The 27,226-nt window shown below is 44.5% G+C and overlaps 2 protein-coding genes across 2 annotated transcripts in view; one reads left to right on the top strand and one right to left on the bottom strand.

The window, feature by feature from the left end:
* Positions 1-10,081: 10,081 nt before the first annotated feature.
* LOC138371175 (P-selectin glycoprotein ligand 1-like) lies at positions 10,082-10,813 on the top strand. The gene has a single exon (XM_069336011.1). It carries the CDS (start codon positions 10,082-10,084, stop codon positions 10,811-10,813), a length of 732 nt encoding a protein of 243 aa, XP_069192112.1.
* Positions 10,814-11,091: 278 nt separating this feature from the next.
* The window catches only part of LOC138371174 (trichohyalin-like), a 34,927-nt gene continuing 18,792 nt past the window's right edge, over positions 11,092-27,226 (bottom strand). The window contains exons 3-4 of the mRNA XM_069336010.1: positions 17,660-17,721; positions 11,092-11,235 (exon numbers count right to left, since the gene is read on the bottom strand). Of these exons, the coding sequence (XP_069192111.1) occupies positions 11,092-11,235; positions 17,660-17,721 (206 nt within the window). The remainder of the gene's footprint in view (positions 11,236-17,659; positions 17,722-27,226) is intronic.

Genomic DNA, 27,226 nt, shown 5'->3' with positions numbered 1-27,226 from the left:
TACGGTAATTTATTAAATTCGTCGAAAACCCTACTGAAAAACCCAAATTTATATATATATATATATATATATATATATATATATATATATATATATATATATATATATATATATATATATATATATATGCGAACAAGCCTGAATGGTCCCCAGGACAATATGCAACTGAAAACTCACACCCCAGAAGTGACTCGAACCCATACTCCCAGGAGCAACGCAACTGGTATGTACAAGACGCCTTAATCCACTTGACCATCACGACCGGACATAATGAGGTGATAGCCGAGGCTATTTGAACCACCCCACCGCCGGCACTCGGATAGTAATCTTGGGCATAGCATTTTACCAAATCACCTCATTCTTTGGGGCACACGTGAGGAACACAAATGCGAACAAGCCTGAATGGTCCCCAGGACAATATGCAACTGAAAACTCTGAAATGAAAAGCAACTGAAATATATATATATATATATATATATATATATATATATATATATATATATATATATATATATATATATATATATATATATATATATATATATGTATATATATATATATATACCTTTAAAATAGGATTTTATCCAGTTTATTACCAATGTAACGACCTTGTATCTTTATCCACTTGTAGATACTTTTCGTGCACTTGCAGGTACATTTCATCCACTTGTAGATATCCTTCATCCACTTGTGTATACCTCTCATCCATATGTAGATACCCGTGATCCACGTGACAGATCCTAGATTGTATCACACAAGCTGATACAATCTAGGATTGTATCAACATGTATGCATCAATACAAAGTGGAGTGTCAGGCCTCGGGAACCAGGACTATCCTCGCCTTGTGAGGATAGTCCTCAGTCTGAATCTGAGGTGAATCTCGCGAGATTCACGAAGTAGTTACGCAAGTGCTTACGAACCTGATGCCAGATTCACGAAGCAGTTACGCAAGTACTTATGAACCTGTACATCTTTCCTCCATCTTTGGCGGCTTTGGTTACAATTATTGAACAGTTAATAAGCTCCGAAGCACCAGGAGGCTGTTAATAACAATAACAGCTGATTGGCAAGTTTTCATGCTTGTAAACTGTTTAATAAACTTAACCAAAGCCGTCAAAGATTGAGGAAAGATGTACACATTCGCAAGTGCTTGCGTAACTGCTTCGTGAATCTGGCCCTGAGGCCTGCAAATGGCGTGTAGTCACAGGGACGATGATCCAACGAACTAGGTATGCGCTTACCACCATTACCCGTCCAATAGCGACACGGAGACCTCGCTAATTCTAGCAAAACCCTCAAAGTACCAAACCGTACTACGCAATAAATCACAGGATTCCGTCGTAGCAATAGTGGACTCTAGTACTCCAGCCAATCAACACTCATGTATATCGCCGGCCGCCAACCAATCCCAGCCAATCTCACCCACCCGGAAGTGACGTCAGGGCAGAATTGGAGCGCAGTGATCGTTTATCATGGCGGCGACGCATTAATAGTGAAGTGCGGTGCTCCGGTTGTTTATGATGCGCTAATAAGTTAAACACGAGGGGGTAAGGCTGTGTGCCGCTTTAATTGCTGCCCTCTCACTCCCTCCGCTCTCTCACATAGAATTATTCTGTCTCTTGTATTAAATACATCATCTATCATTGCTCCTGGTATTTGCCTACGCATATATATATATATATATATTTATATATATATATATATATATATATATATATATATATATATATATATATATATGTATATATATATATATATATATGTGTGTGTGTGTGTGTGTGTGTATCAGGAAAATAAACACATGATTAAAAATGTGACAGTGTCAGACCACGGAGGAAAAATGAAACAGGAATTTCCTTAAGTACTTTCGTATATTAATACATCTTCAGAAGGAGGTACTTCCTCGGTACTTAAGGAAATAAGAAAATTCCTGTTTCATTGTTTCATTCACAACCCCCCACTCCTCCCCACAACCCCCCACTCCTCCCCACAACCCCCACTCCCCTCCACAACCCCCCACTCCCCTCCACAACCTCCCACAACCCAGGTGTCATGCACGAGAACTGATTCATTGGCATCATTGCCAGATCTATCGGGCCCACCAACCCCTCCAAGCAAGGGATACATAATCCAGGCAATTTTCTTCATGAGTTTTGGCATTACTGCAATTACTAAAGTTCTGTTGATGGAATTCCAGGAATCTGCGACTTAGCACACTCTTGCCCCATAACCTTCAATTCGTGGATTGTGTGAAGAGAGTCTCGGCAGAGCTGGGGGATGTAATGAAGGGTCTTGGGCAACACGGGGCTATCCCACAGTCAGCTGCAAGGGTGATAAGCCTTTCAGGGATCTCCGTGTTGCTGGACCATTTGGGTCATGGGGCGATGGGGCTCCATAGGCTCGAGGTCGGGGCCCGAGCAATGAACGTATTTGGCTCCATAAATGGCCGCCTGTGGTCTCTGGGACGGTTTTTCAGACTTAAATGGAATTTGTGGATGAGAAACATGGCTGCCAGATTGTGCTGACGCTGCTGCTGACGCCAGGGGTGCACAGGTGTCAGCCGGCGTCAGCTATGTAGTAAGACAATATCAGCCAAAGGCGTGCTACTGTTGTCCAGAATCAGTCAGGTGATGAGCTAGTTGCAACAGGTGTTACGTATCAACAATCAGGTGACGCACTGAGTGGTCTTTTATCAACAATCAGGTGACGCACTGAGTGGTCTTTTATCAACAATCAGGTGACGCACTGAGTGGTCTTTTATCAACAATCAGGTGACGCACTGAGTGGTCTTTTATCAACAATCACCTGACGTACTGAGCGTCACGTGCTGATAACCAACAGGTCAGTCAGACGCTCATGCAGTCAGCTATTATCCACAGAACTGCCCATGTCAGCCAAAAGATGGATACAGACTGATATTGATAGATAAAGATCTTGATAGATATGGATATATATATATTTAAAGATAGTGATAGATTGTTTCTCTATCTATAGATAGAATGTTAAACAATTAATATTTTTCCCTCCATGCGTCTTAATAATTAGAGCTCTTCAAATTGTTAGTGCTGAGTTCTTAAATATAGAGTTTGAAAATATGGGTTCTATTGGTTTTTAGCTTTGCTATCCAATAAGTTTTCTGGAAGCTAAGTAGGAAGTACTTAGCTACTAAGTTCGAAGTACTTAGCTTCCAGAAAACTGACCTCTTAGAGCTTAACTCTTAGAGCTGAAAACTCTTAGAACTCTCTGATCCACTCTTAGAACTCTCTGATCCACTTAGGACACACACACACACACACGTGTGTGTGTGTGTGTGTGTGTGTGTGTGTGTGTGTGTGTGTGTGTGTGTGTGTGTGTGTGTGTGTGTGTGTGTGTGTGTGTGTGTGTGTGTATCATTCCAGTGAAGATTTTTTCCTTGGTGTATGAAAAATGTATCCTGCTATGGAGTCAGGCTATTAATTAAATTATCTCTAAAGCTTTCAATAAGAGATACATCCGCTATGGCGAACACAGAACTCCCACAGTCATACAGATCAAAGATAACATAATACAGTTATCAGAGGCATAAGCTACAGGCCACTTGCTGAACCAGTAGTCACTGATAAACAAAACTATCATTGAATTGCAAAACCAGAATATGCAATGAATGTGAGATCATTATAATTTGTGATTTTTTTGCACAATGAAATCACATTAACGTGATGTGACATCAACACGACATGGTCAAAAAAACCCATACAGCCTGAGAGTCAACTGCTTGTACCTTGTCGTGGTGCAGTGGTCTAGGGTGTATGCTTGGGAGTACCAAGTGCACTGGTTCGAATCCTCGTCATGGCTGATTTTTTCTCTGACGATTTGTATTTACCAACAATAAAATAGGTGGAGTCGTTTTCTACAAACTGTAAACAAAGATTGACCAATAAACTGTTGGAAAGGAATCTGATCCAATAAGCAGACATGTGTCTTCTATGGAAGAAATTGTTATGAATTTAATTTTAACTGCCTAGGAAGGCTTTGGTAAATAATGTGGATGATGAAGTTAGTTCTACTGATCCTCGACAAGTCATATTTAATATCAAATATAATGTTAACGCAAGTGGCTGTTATGAAAACGTTTGGTTTATAATGTAAACTTTACAACAATGTGTCAAAGAGCTTTCAAATGTTAATAGCTACACTTACACATCTCCACACCTGCGCTACACTTACACATCTCCACACCTGCACTACACTTACACATCTCCACACCTGCACTACATTCATTCGTCGTCAGACCGATACTATAGTCATACGCAGCCACAGCAACACTGCACTCACACAGCCACACACAACACTACACACACACACAACCACCCCCAACATTACACCCAGACACCACCACTACACCCATACACCAACCTTCAAACAAACATAACGACACCACACCTACACCCTTGCAACAGTCCAAAGGTGCAGCTGGAAGTGCAGTTGTTGAGACAGCGGAGATGGCTCCTACCCCTATGAGTGCAGAACGCGTACAAATACCTTAGCCTCAACTCTTCAAACAGAATTGTTGGCCATAATCCTTGCACTTAAACGAGTATATGTATCCAAAGTCGACACGTTAATTGTAAGTGACTCCTTGTCATCCTTGACTGCACTCAGCTCCCCAAGGCATAGCTGTGACGTGCTTGTGGCTGAAGCTAGACACATATATAATGAAATAATCAGTGATGGAGTCAGAGTTTGTCTCATGGAGATTCCTTTGAATGCATGATAAAACTGATGAGTTAGCCAAAACGTTTTTGGTAATTCATCAAGAGTTAAGAGGAAATTGATCATCATCTTAGACTGCCTTTGAGCAGCCTGAGGGCAGAAAATATATCGGGAACTACAACAAAATCTCGTAGACTTGAGGCAAAGTGAAATTCACACCAACTCCTCCATCTGTCATCATTCTATTATGCAGGAAGAACCGCACGTCTATGGGTCATCCAATAAGGTTTTCAGACCTTTTAGATTTTACCACTGCTAGGCTTAGCCTCGGCTAAGAATCTGCGCGAGTTTGGGGGTCACCCGCTGACGCAGACGTGGCTATATACGAACTCTGTCAGCAGAACTATTCACATATTTCGCGTCACTAATTGGACGTGAAAAGCAAAAGTGGCAGAGTTCAACGTCATCTGTGACAATTGTGTTGAAGACATTGGTAAGTACTTTACTCAAAATGATGTACTGCCAGGAATCTTAGCCAAGTATCCAAAGTTTGTTTATTGTAGCTGCCGCACAGATGGATCACTTACAGCACTTATACTTACAAGACAACACTTGTTAGATGTTAACTCTCTCTCTCTCTCTCTCTCTCTCTCTCTCTCTCTCTCTCTCTCTCTCTCTCTCTCTCTCTCTCTCTCTCTCACTCATTTTAAAAATTAAAACAACATCAAGGAATGTCACTGAACAAATCCACAAGGGCCGTGACGAGGGTTCGAACCTGAAGTTCCTTGATCATCATTCATCAACTCATCTGAAGCCTGGCCCATGAGACTCGATTATTCGATGAGCTTAATACTGACATTTATTAGGACTAAACTAAATTTAGTGTTAAGATACTTTCCCGTGAGATGAACAAGGAGTCAACTGCTTGCCAGAGAACTCATCTGGTCGTGGACTTGACTCCTTGCGTATTGACTGACTGGGCCAGTCAATATGTTGACTGGGCCGGTCAATATGTTGACTGGGCCAGTCAACGTGTTCCAAATGCGAATCAGCCTAGGTATGATCATTGCTGGAGTGATGTTCTTGACAAAGGCATTACCATCATGAGGCCTTTGATGACTGAGCGTCTCGTGTTGTAGTTGCCAACTTCTCTCTTGCTTCTTGGTCCACTGCGACCAGACCGAGAACATGTCTTCAATCTTCTTAGATTTGCTTACATATTCTTTATCTCTTTTTTGTTTGTTGCATCTCGAGTTATTGCTTTATTTCTTACATCTACTCCTCCTTATCGATGTCTTCGGCCTTTCCTCACATTTCTACTATACCATTTATTATTTAATTATTTTATCGTATCACGTCTTCGCTAGTGCCCTTCTTTCTCTCCCCTTCTTTCTACCCTTAGATGGTCCCTCCCTACCCATCCTCCAGCATCCCTCTGCTTACTATCCTCCTCCATCTCCATCCTGCGTCCTTCATCCTATCCTCTCAACCCACACCGCAGACTACCAGCCTGTTTCCCCTAGTACTCTAATAGTACCTAGTACTATCCCCTATCCAACCTTGCCCCTAGTCATCCTTCAAGCAGGATCCTGACCTTCGGGGATTGAGTATACACCTCTTGCCACACCTGTCCTCTTATTTAGTTACCGTCTCTGTCTATCCTCCGAGTCTATCCACCGAGACTCTGCCTCTCTCCCCCTACCCCCCCCCTCCACCCATCCTGCTGTTCCTCTGTCGTCCCTGAACTCCTGGTGGCAGCTCCTCCCTATCCCTGTATCAGGCACGGAGGTAGTGGTTGGCTCTGGAGGCTAGTTCGTCCCACTCTCTGCATATTCCCACAAGGTAAGACCTTCCGCTCCATACCCATCATCTCTTCCCCAGCCCCCATCCCCAGCGCCTCCTCCCTTCTTCCCCTTCTCTCCAGACTCCAGGTATGCACAACTGTTTCACTAATATTTCTCCTTCAACCAATAATGGGATGATGTCTTGGCCACCATACACACACTCGCACTCAAGTAAGGGCACACACGCACATACTCGCACTCAACTGAGGGGCTCGCACACGCACACACTCACCCTACCTGAGGCCCTCTGGGTTTGGCTGGCCGCACCCTAAGATTTGATAGCTTCAAGGATACTTACAATACGTTATTTTGTATAATTATTTGGATTATATTAATATTACTAACGTTATTAGTATTATTTATATTTTTATAATTATTCTTTTAATTATTCTTATTCTAATTGTTATTCTAATGTTATAATACTGAGAGAATCAGTAGAAGCACTGAAGAGGATTCGAACCTCTTTTCCAGGTACTCCTAAGATTATTAATATTATTATTTTACCAAGAAATCACATTAACTTGAAGAATCAATGAGAAAATCAGTAAAAAGTTCAGCCTAATCAGCATGAAACCCCCTAATTAGGCTTCAGTGGAAGCCTCGGGAACCCCCCTATAGAGGATTCAGTTTCATCGAGGAATCCCAGGTTGCGTTGACTTTGGTCACGTCGTGGTGCAGTGGTTTAAGGCATGTGCTTGGGAGTACCCAGTGTGCTGGTTCGAATCCTGCTCATAACGCCTACTCATTTTCTCGCTATTATTATTATTATTGAAATTATCATTAAAAATGATTAATTAGTATTAATTTTAATAATATTATTAATAATATATATATATATCGTACCTAGTAGCCAGAACGCACTTCTCAGCCTACTATGCAAGGCCCAATTTGCCTAATAAGCCAAGTTTTCATGAATTAATTGTTTTTCGACTACCTAACCTACCTAACCTAACCTAACCTAACCTAACTTTTTCGGCTACCTAACCTAACCTAACCTATAAAGATAGGTTAGGTAGGGTTGGTTAGGTTCGGTCATATATCTACTTTAATTTTTAACTCCAATAACAAAAAATTGACCTCATACATAATAAAATGGGTAGTTTTATCATGGCATAAGAACAAAATTGGAGAAAATATATTAATTCAGGAAAATTTGGCTTATTAGGCAAATCGGGCCTTGCATAGTAGGCTGAGAAGTGCGTTCTGGCTACTAGGTACGACATATATATATATATATATATATATATATATATATATATATATATATATATATATATATATATATATATATATACACTTGAAGAGACTCGGCTGCCAGTGTCACGTGATTGAGATCAGCCACTTTAAGACGTAAGTGAACCATTAAGACATAAGACTTACACAATTACAGACGTGATCACGCCATGGCAGCATAATCTTCACGCATAAATTTCTTACACGTGCGGAAAGGAATGTAACTGTCAAGGTTAAGTGCTTTTTCATTTCGATTTGAGCGCAGTTGAGACGACTGCAAGATCTGCGATGTGCAAGACGCGTCTCCCAGCAGGTGCAGCTTGTATATACAGAAACACGAACACATTAAGGTTTTTGACATGTTGACAGTTCAGTTGACAGTTGACAGTTTGACAGTTGACAGTTTTGACAGTTCCCCAGAACTGATTGGGGAGGGAAGGGAACTTTGGATGTCTTGAGTTATTAGAGACGTGTTGTAGGGTACAGGAGGGTACCTGTTGTAGGGTACAGGAGGGTACCTGTTGTAGGGTACAGGAGGGTGCCTGTTGTAGGGTACAGCAGAGTACCTGTTGTAGGGTACAGTAGAGTACCTGTTGTAGGGTACAGCAGAGTACCTGTTGTAGGGTGCAGGAGGGCACCTATTGTAGGGTACAGGACGGTACCTATTGTAGGGTACAGCAGGGTACAGTTTCTGGCCCTCAGCTAACCTTATCCACTACAGTACCTGTAGTGGTAACCATTTTCGTGCCTACAGGAAGAGATAGTAACCTTCAGATCACATTGCACGCTTATTTCAACGATCACAAATAGTTCAGAGGACGAAGATAATCCAAACTCTTTGACAGTCATCATGTTTGAGAATGTTTTTTTTTTCCCCCTCCTCCACCTGCAGTATTATCCTGCCTCCTCCACCTACCACCTACTACCACCTGACAGCACCCATCACCCACCTACTTACTGCCACCTGACAGCTCTACTCCAGCCATCCAGCCACCAATTAGCATACATAAACAGCCTATTGGAATATTCAACTCCGTGTGTATTCCAAGAGACTTCGGCCGCGAGGCTGTTCAGGTCACGTGTCATACGCTATTGGTAGAGAGAGAGAGAGAGAGAGAGAGAGAGAGAGAGAGAGAGAGAGAGAGAGAGAGAGAGAGAGAGAGAGAGAGAGAGAGAGAGAGAGAGAGAGAGAGGAGAGAGAGAGAGAGAGAGAGAGAGAGAGAGAGAGAGAGAGAGAGAGAGAGAGAGAGAGAGAGAGAGAGAGAGAGAGAGAGAGAGAGAGAGAGAGAGAGAGAGAGGAGAGAGAGAGAGAGAGAGAGAGAGAGAGAGAGAAAGAACAAGGAGTCAACTGCTTGCCAGAGAATTCATCTGGTCGTGGACTTGACTCCTTGCGTATTGACTGACTGACCCACCTACTTGGCCAGTAGGTGGGCCAGTCAGAGAGAGAGAGACAGAGAGAGAGAGAAAGAAAAAGACCCTAAACTACTCCTCGACACCAACAGGAAACAAAGGGTCCGAGACCTGAGCAAAACGACTACTGGCTAAACCACAACCCACCACTCAAGACTACAAAAAATACATTATGTAAGAATTGAGTCTATAATAAGTACACGCGAGATTTCCTTTATTACAGAAGAAGGGTAAGCATTACCTTGCTAATGTTGTACTTAGGGTATACTTCCTTAAAGGTCCAGGGCTTTCCAAGCCACGTTCTTGGCACCTTTAAGATACTCAGGTGTACAGTTTACTTTATAAGACATACTGGGGGTATACACTGTTTAGTTTACTCATGGTTACCCCTCCACACCTGTCATGGTACCCCAGCCACACCTGGGATGATACATCTCCACTCTTGAAATAGTACCTTTTCCACATCTGACATAGTAATACCCTTCTATACCTGTCAGATACATCTCCATACCTGACTTGGAACCCCTCCACAACTGTTATGGAACACCCACACACACACATGTAGTAGTATTGATAATTATATTATAAACAGTAGTAATATTAATTACATCAGTCCTAGTTACAGAGTAATTACAGCAGTGCTAGTTATAGACTAATTACTGTAGCCCTAGTTACAGAATAATAAACAGTGAAACAAACCAAATACAGTAAGATTAAGATCAGCATAAGAAGAATGCAGAACGATCACATTAGCTAGTTATGAGCAGTCATACTAGTTGAAGCCATATCAGTAGAGGGTATGCTAGTTGTAGCTATGCTATTAGTCGCATACTAGAAGCATCTATACTTGAAGTTGCTACGGCAGAAGTAGATATACTAGAAGTATTAATATATATGGTAAATGGGTAGTATCTATACTGGAGGTAGCTTTACTAGTAGTAGCTATACTAGTAGTAGCAACACTAGGGGAACGTATACTAGCACTATCTATACTACTTCTGGCAAATACCAAACACTAAAAGTATCTATACTAGCACTAGAGATACTAGCAGTAGAGATACTAGCAGTAGAGATACTAGCACTAGAAATACTAACAGCAGAGATACTAGCACTAGAGATACTAACAGCAGAGATACTAGCACTAGAGATACTAACAGCAGAGATACAAGCACTAGAGATACTAACAGCAGAGATACTAGCACTAGAGATACTAACAGCAGAGATACTAGCACTAGAGATACTAACAGCAGAGATACAAGCACTAGAGATACTAACAGCAGAGATACAAGCACTAGAGATACTAACAGCAGAGATACTAGCACTAGAGATACTAACAGCAGAGATACTAGCACTAGAGATACTAGCACTAGAGATACTAACAGCAGAGATACTAGCACTAGAGATACTAGCACTAGAGATACTAACAGCAGAGATACTAGCACTAGAGATACTAGCACTAGAGATACTAACAGCAGAGATACTAGCACTAGAGATACTAGCACTAGAGATACTAACAGCAGAGATACTAGCACTAGAGATACTAACAGCAGAGATACAAGCACTAGAGATACTAAAAGCAGAGATACAAGCACTAGAGATAATAACAGCAGAGATACTAGTAGTGTTGCACTAGTTGGACACGTAATAATAGATAATAATAGAATATTTAGAGCTCCCTCCATTTACAACATTTCTCTATAACAACCTTGTATAATATTCGACAATGAAATAGACAGAGGTCCTCACCCACCTTTTTGTTCTCATTCCAAACAGAAAACTTTCCATAACTAATTGCTGCAAATAGCACAGCTTTAACCACCGGTCATAAATAGCCAAATAAGAATTAACATAATTGTATGAGAGCTACCACCTATCAACACACTCCACACACCAACTTTTACGCTCCTCCTACTAACGCACAGAAACTACTCTCATTGGTTCAACTTTCTCCCGGCTAGCTTTCCATTGGCTGCCATATATGTCAACAAGATTGTCGCGACCAATCATAGCAGCCGCGACAAGCGTCTGGGCCCCCTGACAGTTCTCAGGAATTTCCTATAAAAATTATTCAAACAGAGGCACAGGAAATATCTGTACGGGGGACATTCTTCGGGGGGGTTAGGATGGTTAGTACTAGAAATGGAAGGACTTGAGGAAAGCAAGTATGTGTCTTGTGCTTAATTAATTTTGTTTACGGTAAGCAGGTTGTAGCTCTACAGCCCCGCCTCGTAGATGTTGTATCTGGAACAATTGTAAATGCCGACATTCTCTCTCGTGGTTGTTCTTGTGGACAGGAATGTTCTTGTGGACAGGAATGTTCTTGTGGACAGAAATGATCTAGTGGACAGGGATGTCTTCTACACTTCTGCCTTAAGTTCGCACTACTTGTTCATTATTCTCACTATATACCTGTGGTTTCTTGCGTCTCTCTAGCTCATTTGTGTTTGCAACGCCTGCCTGTTCATCTTGTTCATCTTGTGCTCCTTTTCTGTTATTCTCCCCCCTGGTGAAGACAGGAGTACCCCTTCCCCACCGTGGGAAGGGGGTACTCCTGTCACCTGGCATGATGTATGACTCCCATGCTGAAGATGAGTTGATTTACACTAAAGTGCTTAACTAATTTATTGCTTCATTTTCCTTTCCTGACTCTAAAATAAGAGAGAATGTCTGTGTGTCCAAAGTTGGAAGCCACACGCTTGGCGGCAGCCTCACCCGGACTTGCAGGGGGAATGGTCTGGTGTATGGGACGGACATAGGTTGGTTCATGTGGACCTAAGGTAAAGGCTTTAAGAAATATTAGTAATTAGTCACACCGCCCCATCCGAATCCCACAGATTCAATTCTCGTCAAGTGAAACATTGGTTGAGATGCCCATAGACTTTTTCGTCCATCAGTAAAGAATATTTCCTGAAACACAGTTGTTTTATTTTCTGAAAGGGATGAGAGGCGGTGTGGAGGAGTGTTCTGTGAGGAGTGAGTTTTGAGAGGGGGGGGGGTTGTGGGGAGTGTGTGTTTGGAGGGAGTGAGGGGGGGGTTGGGGGTTGTGGTGAGTGTGTTTGCAGTAAGGGGGGGAGGGGAGACATAACATAACGAAAGGCATGCCCAGAGATTACCAAACTACCAAAATCTGCATATGATGTACGACAGTTAATACTCATAAGTTTAGATGGTACAATTATATATATAAATATATTTTGTTATGCTATACGCTCCGAGTAAATCAAAGACTATGCAAATTACTATACATTCATGTTAGGTTGTTAATATAAGTCTCAACATTCAATTATTATGTTATGTTTTGCCCATATATGTCATATATGGCATATGTCTCCCCACTCTAATTCAACGCCATATGCTATGGGATTTACAACTCAATATTTCATAATTTGTTGAGGGTTTTACATTTACAATTTGTTTACAATTTCCCTGTGTTTGAGTGACGGGAGAGTGAGGCTGTGATGGGACGCAAGTTGTAGCATCACGCTACAGCCGTCCACATAAACAGGGCCCAAATGCTTATTACTCCAAGGGATACATGTATGAATAGGAGTATACACCCCGCTTCTCAGTGTATACATATACTTGGAGACTTTACTTGAGTTCTGGATTATGTCCAGGGCTAAAAGGAACACTTGTTGCTTGGTCAGTAAGTTATAAGGCTATGATAGCCCCTCCGGAGGCTGATAGGTAGTAATAACCCTTCAGAGGTTCATTCGCCTTAATCCTCATCTAGAGGTTGAGTCGCCTTTAAAAACTTCCATTATTTGATTGGCAATTTGATTGGCAATTTGATTGGCAAAAAACTAAACATTATTTGATTGGCAATAATAACCCTTCTGAGATTCATAGGCTTTAATAATCCTTCAGATGTTGAGCAAATCCACAAGGGCCGTAATGAGGATTCGAACCTGCGTCCGAGAGCATCCCAGACGCTGCATTAATCGACTGAGCTACAACATGGTCAAAAAGTGTTGAAACCGAAGTTCTACTGAACTTACTGGATCCTGCAGCCTCTCCGAGACACAAACCAGGGTTTTACACAACTCCCCCCATGCATCCGAGCTTTGTCAATAGGCCGTTCTCCCTCTTCCCCCTTACTTCATTACACACAGAAACGCCTCGGAGAGGCTACAGGATCTAGTAAGTTCAGTAGAACTTCGGTTTCAACTCCTTTTGACCATGTCGTAGCTCAGTCGATTAAGGCAGCGTCTGGGATGCTCTCGGATGCAGGTTCGAATCCTCGTCACGGCCCTTGTGGATTTGTTCATTTGATGCATCACGCAATTGTGATTTCTGTGTGTAACTTCAGATGTTGACTAGCCTTAATAATCTTCAAGAGGTCTAAAGGCCCTAATAACCTCCCAGAGGTTGGTAGGCCTTAATAACCCTCCAGATGTCGAACGATCTCAACACCAACAACATACCCAAACCAAAGTCCACCTAGCTAAAATCAACATTAGGCAGGAAAGGATAAACATTTACGGCGAAGACTCGAACCCTCGAAATGGGTGCTCTCTGCCGCGCACCTTACCCCTGCACCACAACATGCTACAACTTATACAACTTGGGGTTCCACTAAATCAATAAGAATTCTGGAAGATTCTGCTGAGACGGGTCAAAAGTTTTACATATAACTCCCCCCCCCCCCGCATAGAGAGAGGGGAGGGGGATTGGGACTATAAAGAAATAGTCCCAATCCCCCCCCCCACCTCCATGTTGATTCCAGTCACTACATTGTTATAATTGATTTTTTAAATAATAATAATAATAATAATAATAATAATAATAATAATAATAATAATAATAATAATAATTATAATAATAACAGGATAAAAACCCATACTTGTTTATTTGTGAAATTTATGTAAGGAATTTACACCAAGTCATTCGCACTCTCCTGATTGCTTTGTCAAGGTCTGAGTGTGTGATTAGGACGAGACTTACATCTCAACGTCTAATGAGGCTGTTATCCTGGGGTTCAGTCCTCTTATCCTTCTTGACCGCCTGACCAGGATACCTTTTAATCCCGCCTGGCGATCTACCTCCGGCAATATCCTCTACGGAAATATGGTCATGTGGCCTTTCTGTAATCCTGCTATTCTGGGAACCGAACCTGTTGTTAATCGACGTGTTCACGCGGATGCTAGCCTTCGAATCCCTCTCCATACCCCAAGGAACGCGGCTAATGGGACTGCTTTCACTAAGTTCACTAAGCCATTAATAACAGGATTACGTAAAGTGTTTCAGTTCTCTAAGACACAAATAAAAGAGTTTCTAGGGTGACTTACGGATTATTTTATGCCTTCAGCTAAGCGTATGAGCTCATTTCATTTCTTTAAGCAACTGCTGGCGTGTGTGTATTTAGGGGGTTTAAGACACCGAGTTATGGCCCACGGAACGGTCTCCGTTCCTCACGCTATAGGGCTGAGTTGACGTGAATCCAGACGTCTCCAGGCATAGCAGTCAGCTGTGAGATGAACTGCACAGAACGCTTCTTCCTGTCATGTTCTACAAGATTATGTAATTAGAGAGAGAGAGAGAGAGAGAGAGAGAGAGAGAGAGAGAGAGAGAGAGAGAGAGAGAGAGAGAGAGAGAGAGAGAGAGAGAGAGAGAGAGAAAGAGAGAGAGAGAGAGAGAGAGAGAGAGAGAGAGAGAGAGAGAGAGAGAGAGAGAGAGAGAGAGAGAGAGAGAGAGAGAGAGAGAAAGAGAGAGAAAGAGAGAGAGAGAGAGAGAGAGAGAGAGAGAGAGAGAGAGAGAGAGAGAGAGAGAGAGAGAGAGAGAGAGAGAGAGAGAGAGAGAGTGAGAGAGAGAGAGAGAGAGAGAGAGAGAGAGAGAGAGAGAGAGAGAGAGAGAGAGAGAGAGAGAGAGAGAGAGAGAGAGAGAGAGAGAGAGAGAGAGAGAGAGAGAGAGAGAGAGAGCACCATCACACCACTGTTCAACAGTAGCCAACATTAATTATCTCCTCCTCACCATGGACTTTCAACAGTAGCCCGGCCGTTCTCACCATCAGTAACTCCTGCACCACAAATGCTCCCTATTATTCCCACTCAGTAGCCTCAACTACCACTCTCCAGAACTACTACCCCCCCCTCCCCCTACCCACCACCATTGAACCACCACTACTCACTACCGCTCTGGGTAGTCCCCCACCGCTAGTTTCCACCACAACTACCCACCAACCCCACACTTCCAGAAATAGCCTCCACAACCAACAGCTACCAACCTTACAGCTCTTGCCTTCAATTATTAACCCCCCCTATAACCCCCCCTCTTACCATTACCGCCCCCCCCTCTTCCCTCCCACTCCTAACCCCTCACCACCTCTCCCCCGTCATCAACCCCCACCCCCCCAACCCCAACAGAGGGCCGTGTATTGATCGCAGATGACAACTACACGCCAATACTTTATTGGTACATAATAAGCAGGTTTTGGCCAATCGCAGGACAGATTGTCAGCTACCATTGCCAACCCAGGAATCTCCACCGTATAATTGACTGGAATGAGATTATGAAAGGCTGGTTGAACAAGGAAGCTGGTATCAATGTCACTGAAGGTAAGGGGGGTGGGGTGGGGTGCGGGTGGGGTGCGGGGGTGGTGTAGGGGGGTGGAGGGGTGATTGGGGGGGTGGGGGGTATTGGTACAAGGACGATATTAGTGGGTAAAAAAATGGAAAATGAAAAAGACAACTTGAGTTGAGTGGCTGCAGGTGGCGTGTGTGGTGGGAGAGGGAGAGAGGGAGAGAGAGAGAGGAGAGAGGGACGAGGGAGAGGGAGAGAGAGAGAGAGAGGAGAGGGAAGAGATGGGAGAAGTGAGAGTAGAGTAGGAGGAGGAGGGGGGGACAGTTGCAGTACAGTGAGGAGAGAGAAGAATCGAGAGTAAAGATAGTGAGAGAGAGAAAGGAGAGGCATGGGAGAGGCAGGATTAGGAGACATGAGAGAAGAGGAGAAAACAAAAGAGGGGAGAGATGTGAGAGGAGAGAGAGAAGGAAGGGGACTCGAACGCCGGTACAGGACAACTTCTCCGGAGGTCGCAATGAAAGGAAGAAGTTAATTCTTAACTTAAGGGGTATTGTACTTAAGGGAGAAGGGTATCGTACTTATGAGAGAGTAGTATAGTACTTTTGAATGTGTGGGGTATTGTACTTATATGAGCGGGGCATCATACTTATGAGCTGGATATCGTACTTTTAAAGGTTGGGTATCGTACTAATCGGAGTTCCGCATTATACATATTAGAGTTGGTTATCCAACTTATAAGTTAGGTATCGTACTTTCAAAATGAGGTTAAGTGTGGGGTATCGTGACCTTGAGAGTGAGATAACGTACTTTTGAGCGTGAAGTATGAGAGTTGAGAAATCGTAGATATCATTAAGACATCACATAAACCTCCTTAACCGCTCCTACACATCACATTAATGTGATCTGCTTGAGCAAAGCCGCTATCCTACTTACTAAACGCGCAAATATGTTCCAATATGCTCAGGATAGCAACTCTATACGGCACAGGATATCATAGAAACGAGACAGATATCGTCCTTTGCGGGAAATATTCTTGACAGGAGAGGAAAAAAAACAGAGCTATCGTACTCACCAGTCCAAGTTATTGCGCTGTGTGGCGTCGAGAAGTGGCTATAGAGAGCTGCCTGCGTAATATTAAAGAAAATGGTATGGGTAGGTAATCGGCCGCCAATTGGAGCCAGATGGTCGGAATGTACGTGATCCAGTGGTTATATCTTCGCCGTTATTACACGGGGGAGGCAACGTACTGCCACCGTTGGCAAGGGTGGATGGTAATGCTGTTTATTGAGGTTTTAGTCTTAAATAATCTGTCTGTCTGTCTCTCTCAGCTGATGACGGGGTGACCCAATCAGATAGCTAAAGGTAACAAACTCATTTCATCTTTGCCACGCCCCACCTACCCACCAGCCACGCCCACAGTCCAGCCACCACGCCCACAGTCCAGTCACCACGCCCCTCCAACCCAACAGGCACGCCCACAGTCCAGCCACCACGCCCACAGTCCAGTCACCACGCCCCTCCAACCCAGCAGGCACGCCCACAGTCCAGTCACCACGCCCCTCCAACCCAGCAGGCACGCCCACAGCCAGGCCACCACGCCCCTCTCCAGTAACTGTGTCTTGACCCCTGACTCAAAGCTTCTCTCTCTCTCTGCGCTAACACAATGATGCTCTCCGGATAGATTCGTCACTGGCCGTCCCAACGCCACCCGGATGGAACCGAGCCTCATTCGGTTCGTCTCAACCGCTGATCAAGTTTAATGGTTCTCGGGAACCTGATCACCCTGACCGCTGTAATTACAGTCCTGGACTCTCAACACGTTACTGGCTGATGTCATGTTCCCCCAAACTCATCCCTGAGCCACTCGCCTCTATCCCAACTGACCCGTCCACCACCTACCCTCCTCTATCTAAACCAACCCATCTACCACACAATCTCAACCAAGCATCCCTTCACTCACCTTCATGTAGGGGGAGCCTGTCCAGCCTGTAGGAGCCTGTCCAGCCTGTGGGAGCCACCAGCCTGTAGAAAACCAGTGGTAGAAATTGATATGGGTATTTCATTAGCAGTGACAAAGAGAATACTCTTTGAAATAGAAACAAATATCTAATGAAGATCTCACCGACCTAATAAATTCACAAAGACCTGAAAGTTGTAGCATTAAATATTATGATAGATATCGTGAGGAGACATTCACATATGGGACTAATAGAACAAGAACCCGGCAATGTGATGTTATAGTGGCCAGAATACGCCTGGGATATAGACGTATCTGGCAGCTTTCTCAAAACCCAAATGTCGAGTACACAATGAGTCAACTTTGTGAAAGATAAAACATGCACTCTCTTGAACATTATATTGTAGAATGTCCCATACTGATTGACTTTCGCCCTCCTGGGCTAAGGTATGCTGAACTCTGTAATTACTATATGAATACTGGAACACTTGATAATATATTGGACTTGTATCCAAGATTGACCTTGTAATAGATTAATTATACAATGTATGTATATGATGTAACTATATAACCTGAGCTTGCAAAAGCACCTTAATCACCTTCAGTGATTAAGTGCTTAATTGCACACTAGTTTCTTTATCAGCTATCTAACCCTGTCAGAGTAAATGAGACAAATGTATGTGAATGCATGTGTGTGTATATATGTATGTATATGTATATGTATGGGTATGAAGTATATATGGAAGCTGATCAGAATTACATTTCACCTTTGTAAATGTACATTAATGACACTATGTAAAAGACACATCGAACACTTTATGTAAGGCATACGTAAATCTGTGTATCTATGTAATTACTCATGTAGGTTAGCTTAGCATTTTAAAAGCACCGAATCACCTTCAGTGGTTGAGTGTTCAATAAACCCTTGAAATATATGTTTAACACATCTCTAACCCTGTCCATGGAGGACAGAAGAAAATGTATATATGCTGGTTAGCATTGTAAATGTGTGGCCACGTCTGTGGTAGAAAATAATAATAATAATAAAAAAAAAAACTCACCTTCATCTATCCCGATCAACAATCTATCTCCTGAAACGAATACCTCAGAGTTAGGAGAGAAGCAGAGAGGCCATTTGAAACAATAACATTGCTGCAACGTTTCAAAACTGTTCTATGGCCATATAAGGAGAAGAATTAGAGTATGTAACCACGTGACCAGGTTGAGTTCTGAAGGATATGATAAATTAATTATTGTAGAGACCAAGGTTCCAAGATATAATATGACTAGAGGAGAGTGGAGAGGACATAGTTAATAACGATAAGGTCAAGAAACACATAGAGGAAATTGATGCGATATAGAATATGCCATTTAATATCACCATGGCTGTTGAGAGAGGCTGCGTAGATATTTTGCCATTTACTAACTAAAATTTTAAGTAAAACAATCAAGACAGGAGATCTCGCAAAATTCTGGAAGATATATACAGTACTGTTACGAATCCGGATCCAGCGTCCGAGCCTGGAGCAGTGACAAACACGCCATCTGTGGGTCAGCTCCCGAAACCCCCGCCAAACGAACGACGACACCTAGTGAGGACAGCGTGTACTGGCCTCGAGGACCAGTTTCCAGTCTGGTTCAGCGCTCAACACCGCCGCTCCTGACCTCTGGTGAGGTGGTGCTCCGAAGACAGCGCCATCTATGGAGTGGATATGTCGGGCGTTTGTATCTGAGCCTGTGAGTGTGGTGTATTAGTGTCCCGGTTATTAATGACGTGTCTGCTTACAGAGCCGACCTGGGACCACTGTGTTGAAGGTGGAGTCAGTCTACCCGAGGCAGCCAGTCTCCATACAGTGAAGTTTGCTGCAGCTGTCGTGACGTCGTCCCCCCGGAAGAACACTGTGGTGTGTTAAGCCTGCCAGTGGAGTGGCAGTGGAAGGATTTACCCGGGACCGACGGTCGGAGACGATAATCCACTGGGGTATTGAGGACAGGAGGGTGATTGGTGATATCACACGAGACTCCTGTCTAGGGCGTACCCCTTTTATCGTTCGTGGAGTGGCCGTGCCAGCCTTGGTGGCTCAGTACCTGCCAGCAGACCTGCTGGACGTGTGGTTGACGGCCTCCACGACGGTGCCCCCAGTGGACCTGTGTTGTGGCTGACCTGTGGCCAGGGTAGACTCGGCGTTCTCAGAGGACACGTCTTGAGGCCACGAAGAAAGCACCGCGGACTCAGCACCTAGCTTCGAGGATCCATAGTCTCCAGCAGAAGACTACAGTGTTGATCCCCTTGTAAAGTGTTAATACCCCTCCCCCTTGTGTACTCTATTATTTTATATATTTAAATGGTGATGGTGAAGATTATATTATATTAAGTTCTTAGCTTTCTTTCCCTACTCCCTTTAAGTTACTTGCGTCACGGATCGCATCCCTTGAAAGCCTCTACTGGCTTGGGGTCGGATATATATCTTCCTCTAACGACATCAGAGTAAGAACCCCGTTGCGTCCCGAGAGGGCCGTAACATAATTGGCATCCCCAGCGGGATCCGTCCCCTTGTTAAGTATGTTTGACAGGGGTGGTGAAGTGGCGTAATCCCTGTATATAATTCCCCCTGTGTGACGATTGTGACGTTATACGTCCTGTGCGGTGCTCAGAGTGACTAAGCGCGATATTGTGCAGTGCGGTGCTCGCTGTGATTAAGCGATTAAGTGCAATATTGCCTAGTGCGGTGCTCAGTGATTTAGTGTAATATTGTAGAGCGAAGTGTTCGCTTGGACTCAGTGCAATATTGTAGAGCGAAGTGTTCACTTGGACTCAGTGCAATATTGGGTAGTGCGGTGCCCGAAGTGATTACGTGCAATATTGGCAAGTGCAGTGTTTGGTACGATAAAGTGCAATATTGACGTAGAACAGTGCTCGGTGTGTTAAGTGCTCGTTAAGTGTTCCACCTGTGACAATGGCAGACAAAGCTACCATTGACGATCTGGACGAGGTTCAGGCTTTTCTGAACAGAGAAGATTGTCTTGCCAGATTAAAATATCTGAGCAAACCGGAACTTGTACTAGTGAGCGCCTACCTGGAGATCAAGATCCGTGCCAGTGATTCCCGTGTGGAGATCTTGTCCAAGGTTCACCGGCACCTGAAGGCAGAAGAGAAACAGGGAAGCGAGACTCCTAGTACAAGGGAAGGTGAGGAAATAGCTTCCACGGAAAAGGAAGATAAGGGCAGTGACATTGACAGTGATGCAGGTGAGCTTAATATCAGCTTCCTAACTGTCAAGATGCGTGCCTTGGAAATCAATCGAGAAATAGAATGGAAGAAATTAGAAATGGAACGAGAGAGACAAGATAAAGAGATGGAGATGAAAGAAAAAGAATTGGCGATGAGGCATTTAGAATTAGAAAGAGAAGAGAAACGAGAGAGAGAAGAGAGAGAGAGAGAAGAAAGAAGAGAAGAACGAGAAAGAGAAGAGAAACGAGAAAGAGAAGAACGAGAGAGAGAAGAGAGAGAAAGAGAAGAAAGAAGAGAAGAACGAGAAAGAGAAGAGAAACGAGAAAGAGAAGAACGAGAAAGAGAAGAGAGACGAGAAAGAGAAGAACGAGAACGAGACAAAGAGGAAAGAGAGAGACAACATGAACTAGAAGTTTTGCGATTAGGCGGTGGTCGGAGGCAAACAACGGACACCAGTAGCTTCGATCCGGTACGCAACATCAAAATGGTCCCCAAATTCCATGAGAAGGAGGTGTCAAAATTCTTTGCAGCCTTCGAGAAAGTCGCTGCCTCTTTGGAGTGGCCAAGGGAGAATTGGGCCATCATGATACAGTCAGTCTTGACTGGGAAGGCCCAAATTGCCTACTCTACATTATCCCTTGACGACTCCAGCGATTATGACAAGGTGAAGAAAGTTGTGCTCATGGCTTACCAATTGGTACCTGAGGCTTATAGGCAAAAGTTCAGAAACCTGAAGAAGACCTCAGAGCACACTTTTACCGAATTCGCCACGATCAAGGAGCGACTTTTCCAGGAATGGTGTACCTCTCGGAAGGTGGAGACCAAGGAAGACCTCGAGCAGCTGATTCTGCTGGAGGACTTCAAGGATTGTTTATCTGGAGACCTCAAGACGTACTTGGAGGAACAGCAGGTAGAGACCTTGAGTGCAGCAGCCACCATGGCTGAAGAGTACATCCTGACTCATAGGCCGTCTGCTAAGTACGTCCCGAGGAATTACCAGCGCCGGTTTGACAGACCTCACGACGTAGAAGAAGAAAGACCCGTCCCACAAAGTGCTAAGAAGACGCCCCCAAGTAGCCCCCGAAGAACAAGTCCTAGCAGTCCGAAACACCGGAGCCCGAGGAGGAATATGGTGTGCTGGACTTGTGGGCAGAAGGGACACATAGCTGCTAGGTGCCGAGGCAGAAGAGGTGGCAGCGCACGAAGGGAGGTGATGTTGATGAGCTGTGTTACATCACCAGTAGGAAACCAGTCTACGACGACGCAGGAAGGACCAAGTTTGTTGGCCTCTCACACTTCAACCGGGTATGTAACGAGTGATCATACTGGTAGATCAATTGTAGTGCTCAGAGATAGTGGAGCAGCCCAGTCCCTGATCGTGAAGAGCTCGTTACCCGAGGGAGTAAGTGTGGATGGGAGACCAGAGGTTATCCTGGTTGGGTTTCCGAGAACGCAGTATTTCGCCCCCTTAGTGCCAGTACATCTCGACTCGCCTTATTTCAGCGGCACATGTGCGTTGGCAGTAGTCGATACCCTCCCTGTGGCTGGGATTGACGTGGTACTAGCCAACGACTTGGTGACCGATTGGAGCACCAATCATCCCAAGGTTGCGGACGAGTCTACCGGAACAGCACGGTCTGAGGTAACAGGCAATGGTAATGTCCAGGTAAAGACAGACCCGGATGTAAACATATTTAATTTGTCCTCTCACCCGCAGATCGACGATATTCTAGCAGTGTCTCCTGATTCTCTCGACAAGGAACATGAAGTTAAGAAGGCAGAGGTACCTGAGCAAGAAGAGAGGCCTTGTGTGCGGGCACCCACGGATACCAACGAGTCTGGAGCGAAGGCGGATGTGTGCTTGCGGTATGGCAAGGTACAGCATGTAGTGAACCAGCCAGAGATTCCCCAGACGTCAGAGGTAGGTGCGGTGTGTTCAAAAGGTCTAGTGCCCTCTTCGGTCCAAGCCAGGCGTGTGGATGTGGCCGGCTATGGACATGACTGGCTCGGGAAGCTTATCCCTCAATTGGCCTCATGTTTCTTAGCGATACTTTGTTTGATTCTCGTATGTGTTCTCGTTTGTGCTCTCAGTGAGGACCGGTGGACGACCCGACGAATGATGGCTCCCATGAACATCGCGAAGAGGTCCCAGGGATTGGAGAGTTGTACTGCAAGTGTTGCAGTCGAAGAAGGGACCTGGGAGGTAATAGATGATACAGGAGGTACGATATGTGATAATATGAGTGACTGTTTCCGACAGGTTGACACCCCCCGCGTGACTGCTGAGCCTCAACACAGCGTTATACGGAACGTTGGTCGACCTGACGGGGGCAGAGCGAATGCCATCTTCGGTGAGCAAGCAGCCCTGTTGGAACTAGGTGTGGGCCTAGTAGAGGAGTGTATAGTAAGTACTGACTTGCCCATTGTCGCTATCACTCTGAATTATCAGACCCCTGTATTCCAGGTTCCTGTCTCCCTGAAGGACCATCGGACTGGCACCAGAAATGCCGTCGGTGGTCAGCCGTCATCGGTGCCTCGACGCAGAGAAGTGTCGAGTCACCCCAGATCGTGTCTACACGGATCCTTACTAGAGAGGTGTGAAATGATGCCCCTGCTTGACATCGCAGTGGAGATGTGGGAGACGTGGAAGATTACGTCAGGCAGATCATTGCCTTCTATCTGCAAGCTCCCGTTGTGCCGGAAATGGCAATTAGGACAGTTCTGTAGACGTGACAGCCTCGACATCCCAGATTATAAAGCATGTGTGTCCATTTGGAGTTGTGTCGTCGTACTAATTTGGTTTGTGTTTCTTTTTATAGAACCCCAAACCAAATTCTTTCTGGTGGGGAGGTGTTACGAATCCGGATCCAGCGTCCGAGCCTGGAGCAGTGACAAACACGCCATCTGTGGGTCAGCTCCCGAAACCCCCGCCAAACGAACGACGACACCTAGTGAGGACAGCGTGTACTGGCCTCGAGGACCAGTTTCCAGTCTGGTTCAGCGCTCAACACCGCCGCTCCTGACCTCTGGTGAGGTGGTGCTCCGAAGACAGCGCCATCTATGGAGTGGATATGTCGGGCGTTTGTATCTGAGCCTGTGAGTGTGGTGTATTAGTGTCCCGGTTATTAATGACGTGTCTGCTTACAGAGCCGACCTGGGACCACTGTGTTGAAGGTGGAGTCAGTCTACCCGAGGCAGCCAGTCTCCATACAGTGAAGTTTGCTGCAGCTGTCGTGACGTCGTCCCCCCGGAAGAACACTGTGGAGTGTTAAGCCTGCCAGTGGAGTGGCAGTGGAAGGATTTACCCGGGACCGACGGTCGGAGACGATAATCCACTGGGGTATTGAGGACAGGAGGGTGATTGGTGATATCACACGAGACTCCTGTCTAGGGCGTACCCCTTTTATCGTTCGTGGAGTGGCCGTGCCAGCCTTGGTGGCTCAGTACCTGCCAGCAGACCTGCTGGACGTGTGGTTGACGGCCTCCACGACGGTGCCCCCAGTGGACCTGTGTTGTGGCTGACCTGTGGCCAGGGTAGACTCGGCGTTCTCAGAGGACACGTCTTGAGGCCACGAAGAAAGCACCGCGGACTCAGCACCTAGCTTCGAGGATCCATAGTCTCCAGCAGAAGACTACAGTGTTGATCCCCTTGTAAAGTGTTAATACCCCTCCCCCTTGTGTACTCTATTATTTTATATATTTAAATGGTGATGGTGAAGATTATATTATATTAAGTTCTTAGCTTTCTTTCCCTACTCCCTTTAAGTTACTTGCGTCACGGATCGCATCCCTTGAAAGCCTCTACTGGCTTGGGGTCGGATATATATCTTCCTCTAACGACATCAGAGTAAGAACCCCGTTGCGTCCCGAGAGGGCCGTAACACGTCTTGAGGGTTTTCAACATTCAAACCGGAGAAAAGACACGAGACAGTCGCTCAGATCACTGTCACAAGTATTCAGTGGAGAGTGATTGTGAAAGCAATTAAAGAGAAAAACCAAAAGGGTCACAATCAGAGAGGTGAGGAGGTGAAGGGATGTGACAAGTGGGGTTCTCTAAGGCTTGCTCTTGGGACCATTGATGTTCCTAATATATGTTAATGACCTGCCATAGAGGTACCGATGAAAACTTCTTAAGGACTTATCCTGGATTACTTCCAGGACTTCTAAATTATTTAGATTTCTGGCAATTCGGGGGAAAAAATAGTCTTTTTGAAAGAAAAAATAATGGTATTTGGTGTTCACTTTAAATCTGTGGATCAACTTGTGGGTTGGATTCTCAGTGTATTTCATTATCTTGGTTAAAAAAGTTAAAAACGTTTGTTACCTGTAGACAACAAAATCATCATACAATGTTACCAGTTCAGTGGCGTCACAGCTTATTGTTAAGCTCGTATGATAAGCTTAGATAGTTATTTACTTAGCTAAGTATCGGTAAACGGGTGAGAGACAGTTACGGTAACATTTAATATGTTTAAGTTGAAGAGATTTCCTTTGAAACCCGAACGTGGAGGAGATTGTCACATCCTGGCGACATGAATGAGATGTTGCTTCTCTTCAGTCTAGTGGTGGCTGGGGCTCCGTGACTGCGTCACGAGGACCCCTATTCTAAATCCTTACTACGATCAATGTAAATTAAATATAACGATACAGAACGAGTCAATTCAACACGATATTGGCCCCCAAATGCTGAAAGGACACAAGAAATCTGATAAGTATGACGACGGAACAAAAGAGGGGACAGATTACCTGATTGAGATAACGAATGAGGGAGAGGGAGAGATAATCCGGATAGAGAGACGCAGGATCACGACGGAGACAGTCAATCCGGATAAAGGCGGGACGCTTAAATGCATGGGTTCGCATCATGCTCTAGTGAGTGACTGGCCCATTAACCCCTCCAGGTTTAACGACTGTCGCTAACAATTGGTAGTGGGAGTGGATGCTTGTCGTTCGCTAGGTTGTGCTAATGGACGTCTGGAATGTCAGGCATGACCAAAAAACTAATTATTCCCGGGTTTTGCGTGGTGTGTGTGTGTGTATGTGTGTGTGTGTGTGTGTGTGTGTGTGTGTGTGTGTGTGTGTGTGTGTGTGTGTGTGTGTGTGTGTGTGTGTGTGTGTGAGGTTGAGTCTCATCTTTTTTGAGCCCACAGCACAGCTTTTAATTCACTGCTGCTCATGTTCCCTGAGCGTATTGGGCCGTCAAATGTACACAAGACAGTGGTGATTAAGTCTGTCTCCACCACATCACTGCATCGCGTATTCCATTCATTCACTACTCTGACAGTGAAAAATTACTGCTAATATCTCTGTGGCTCAGTTCGGTACTTAGTTTCCACCTTGATTACCTTGCGCTCACACACAACCGGTTCCACGTAGTTTGTCTACTGTGCATGTGTGGTATCAGCTCTCAAGTGTTTACCTGCCCAATTCTCGAAGGTTATCTTCGAGAATTTGGGTTATTTTTTACTGGTGAGGAGCAGTGGGCATGCATTTCCCACTCTACTGTGAGGTTACTCAGCTGGGTCCCCCCTCTCTCTCACCTTCTCCACACATCTTCTGCATCTCCACTACTGAGGTTCTCTATGTTCGTTTGTTATATCCTTCTGAACAACTACTTCTCTCTCTAACATGTTGAATCTTACTTCTCTTCTCCTTTGTGCCCATGTTTGTGAGTACAAACTTTAGCAGGACATTTTTCTGCAACGTATACCTACCCAGCCTGGCCATCTCCCCGACATTATTTTCGTTCTGCGCCTTCCTCGTTAATGCCAAGATCCATGCCATTGTACCTCTGTTATTTCCTCTCCATTCCTCCCGTTTGGATTATTTGTCTTGATGGATTCTTACATCTATCATTTCTTTGTTCCCTTCTAAGAACCGACTAGTCCTCCTTGCTCTCTGCAAAGTGGCTGCCTGCACAGCTATCATGGCTTCTATGTAGGTTCAGATGTCTAATTTGCGAGTTTCTTTTGAGGTTCTTTATCTCTTCCTGTAGGCGTCGACCACGGCTTGTCCTGAAGGTTCTTAGCTTAATCAATATTATGTTTTATTTCAATAATTATCTGATGTTTTCTCAAGTTTGACTCAACATATTTACTTGTGTATTCCATTGGATTATATCTTGTTCATTTCCTTCCAGTTTATAACTGCGTCAAATCATTGGGTGAGACAATAAGAACACAGTTCTAAAATCCCCTCGAGATGATGATGATGATGCTGGCTGGTGATTCTGATGAGCAAGAGGGTAATGAGGATGGCGAAATTCCAGAGTCATTAAGAAGACTAAATACCATAATTACAACAAGTGGTCACTAGATTTTTAATGAGCATGCTATCTT

Source organism: Procambarus clarkii, chromosome 35 (assembly GCF_040958095.1).
Source record: "Procambarus clarkii isolate CNS0578487 chromosome 35, FALCON_Pclarkii_2.0, whole genome shotgun sequence".
In the NCBI taxonomy this organism is placed as follows: Eukaryota; Metazoa; Arthropoda; class Malacostraca; order Decapoda; family Cambaridae; genus Procambarus; species Procambarus clarkii.
The sequence above is the reverse complement of the archived record's forward strand: the minus strand, read 5'-3'. Positions and strand labels throughout refer to the sequence as shown.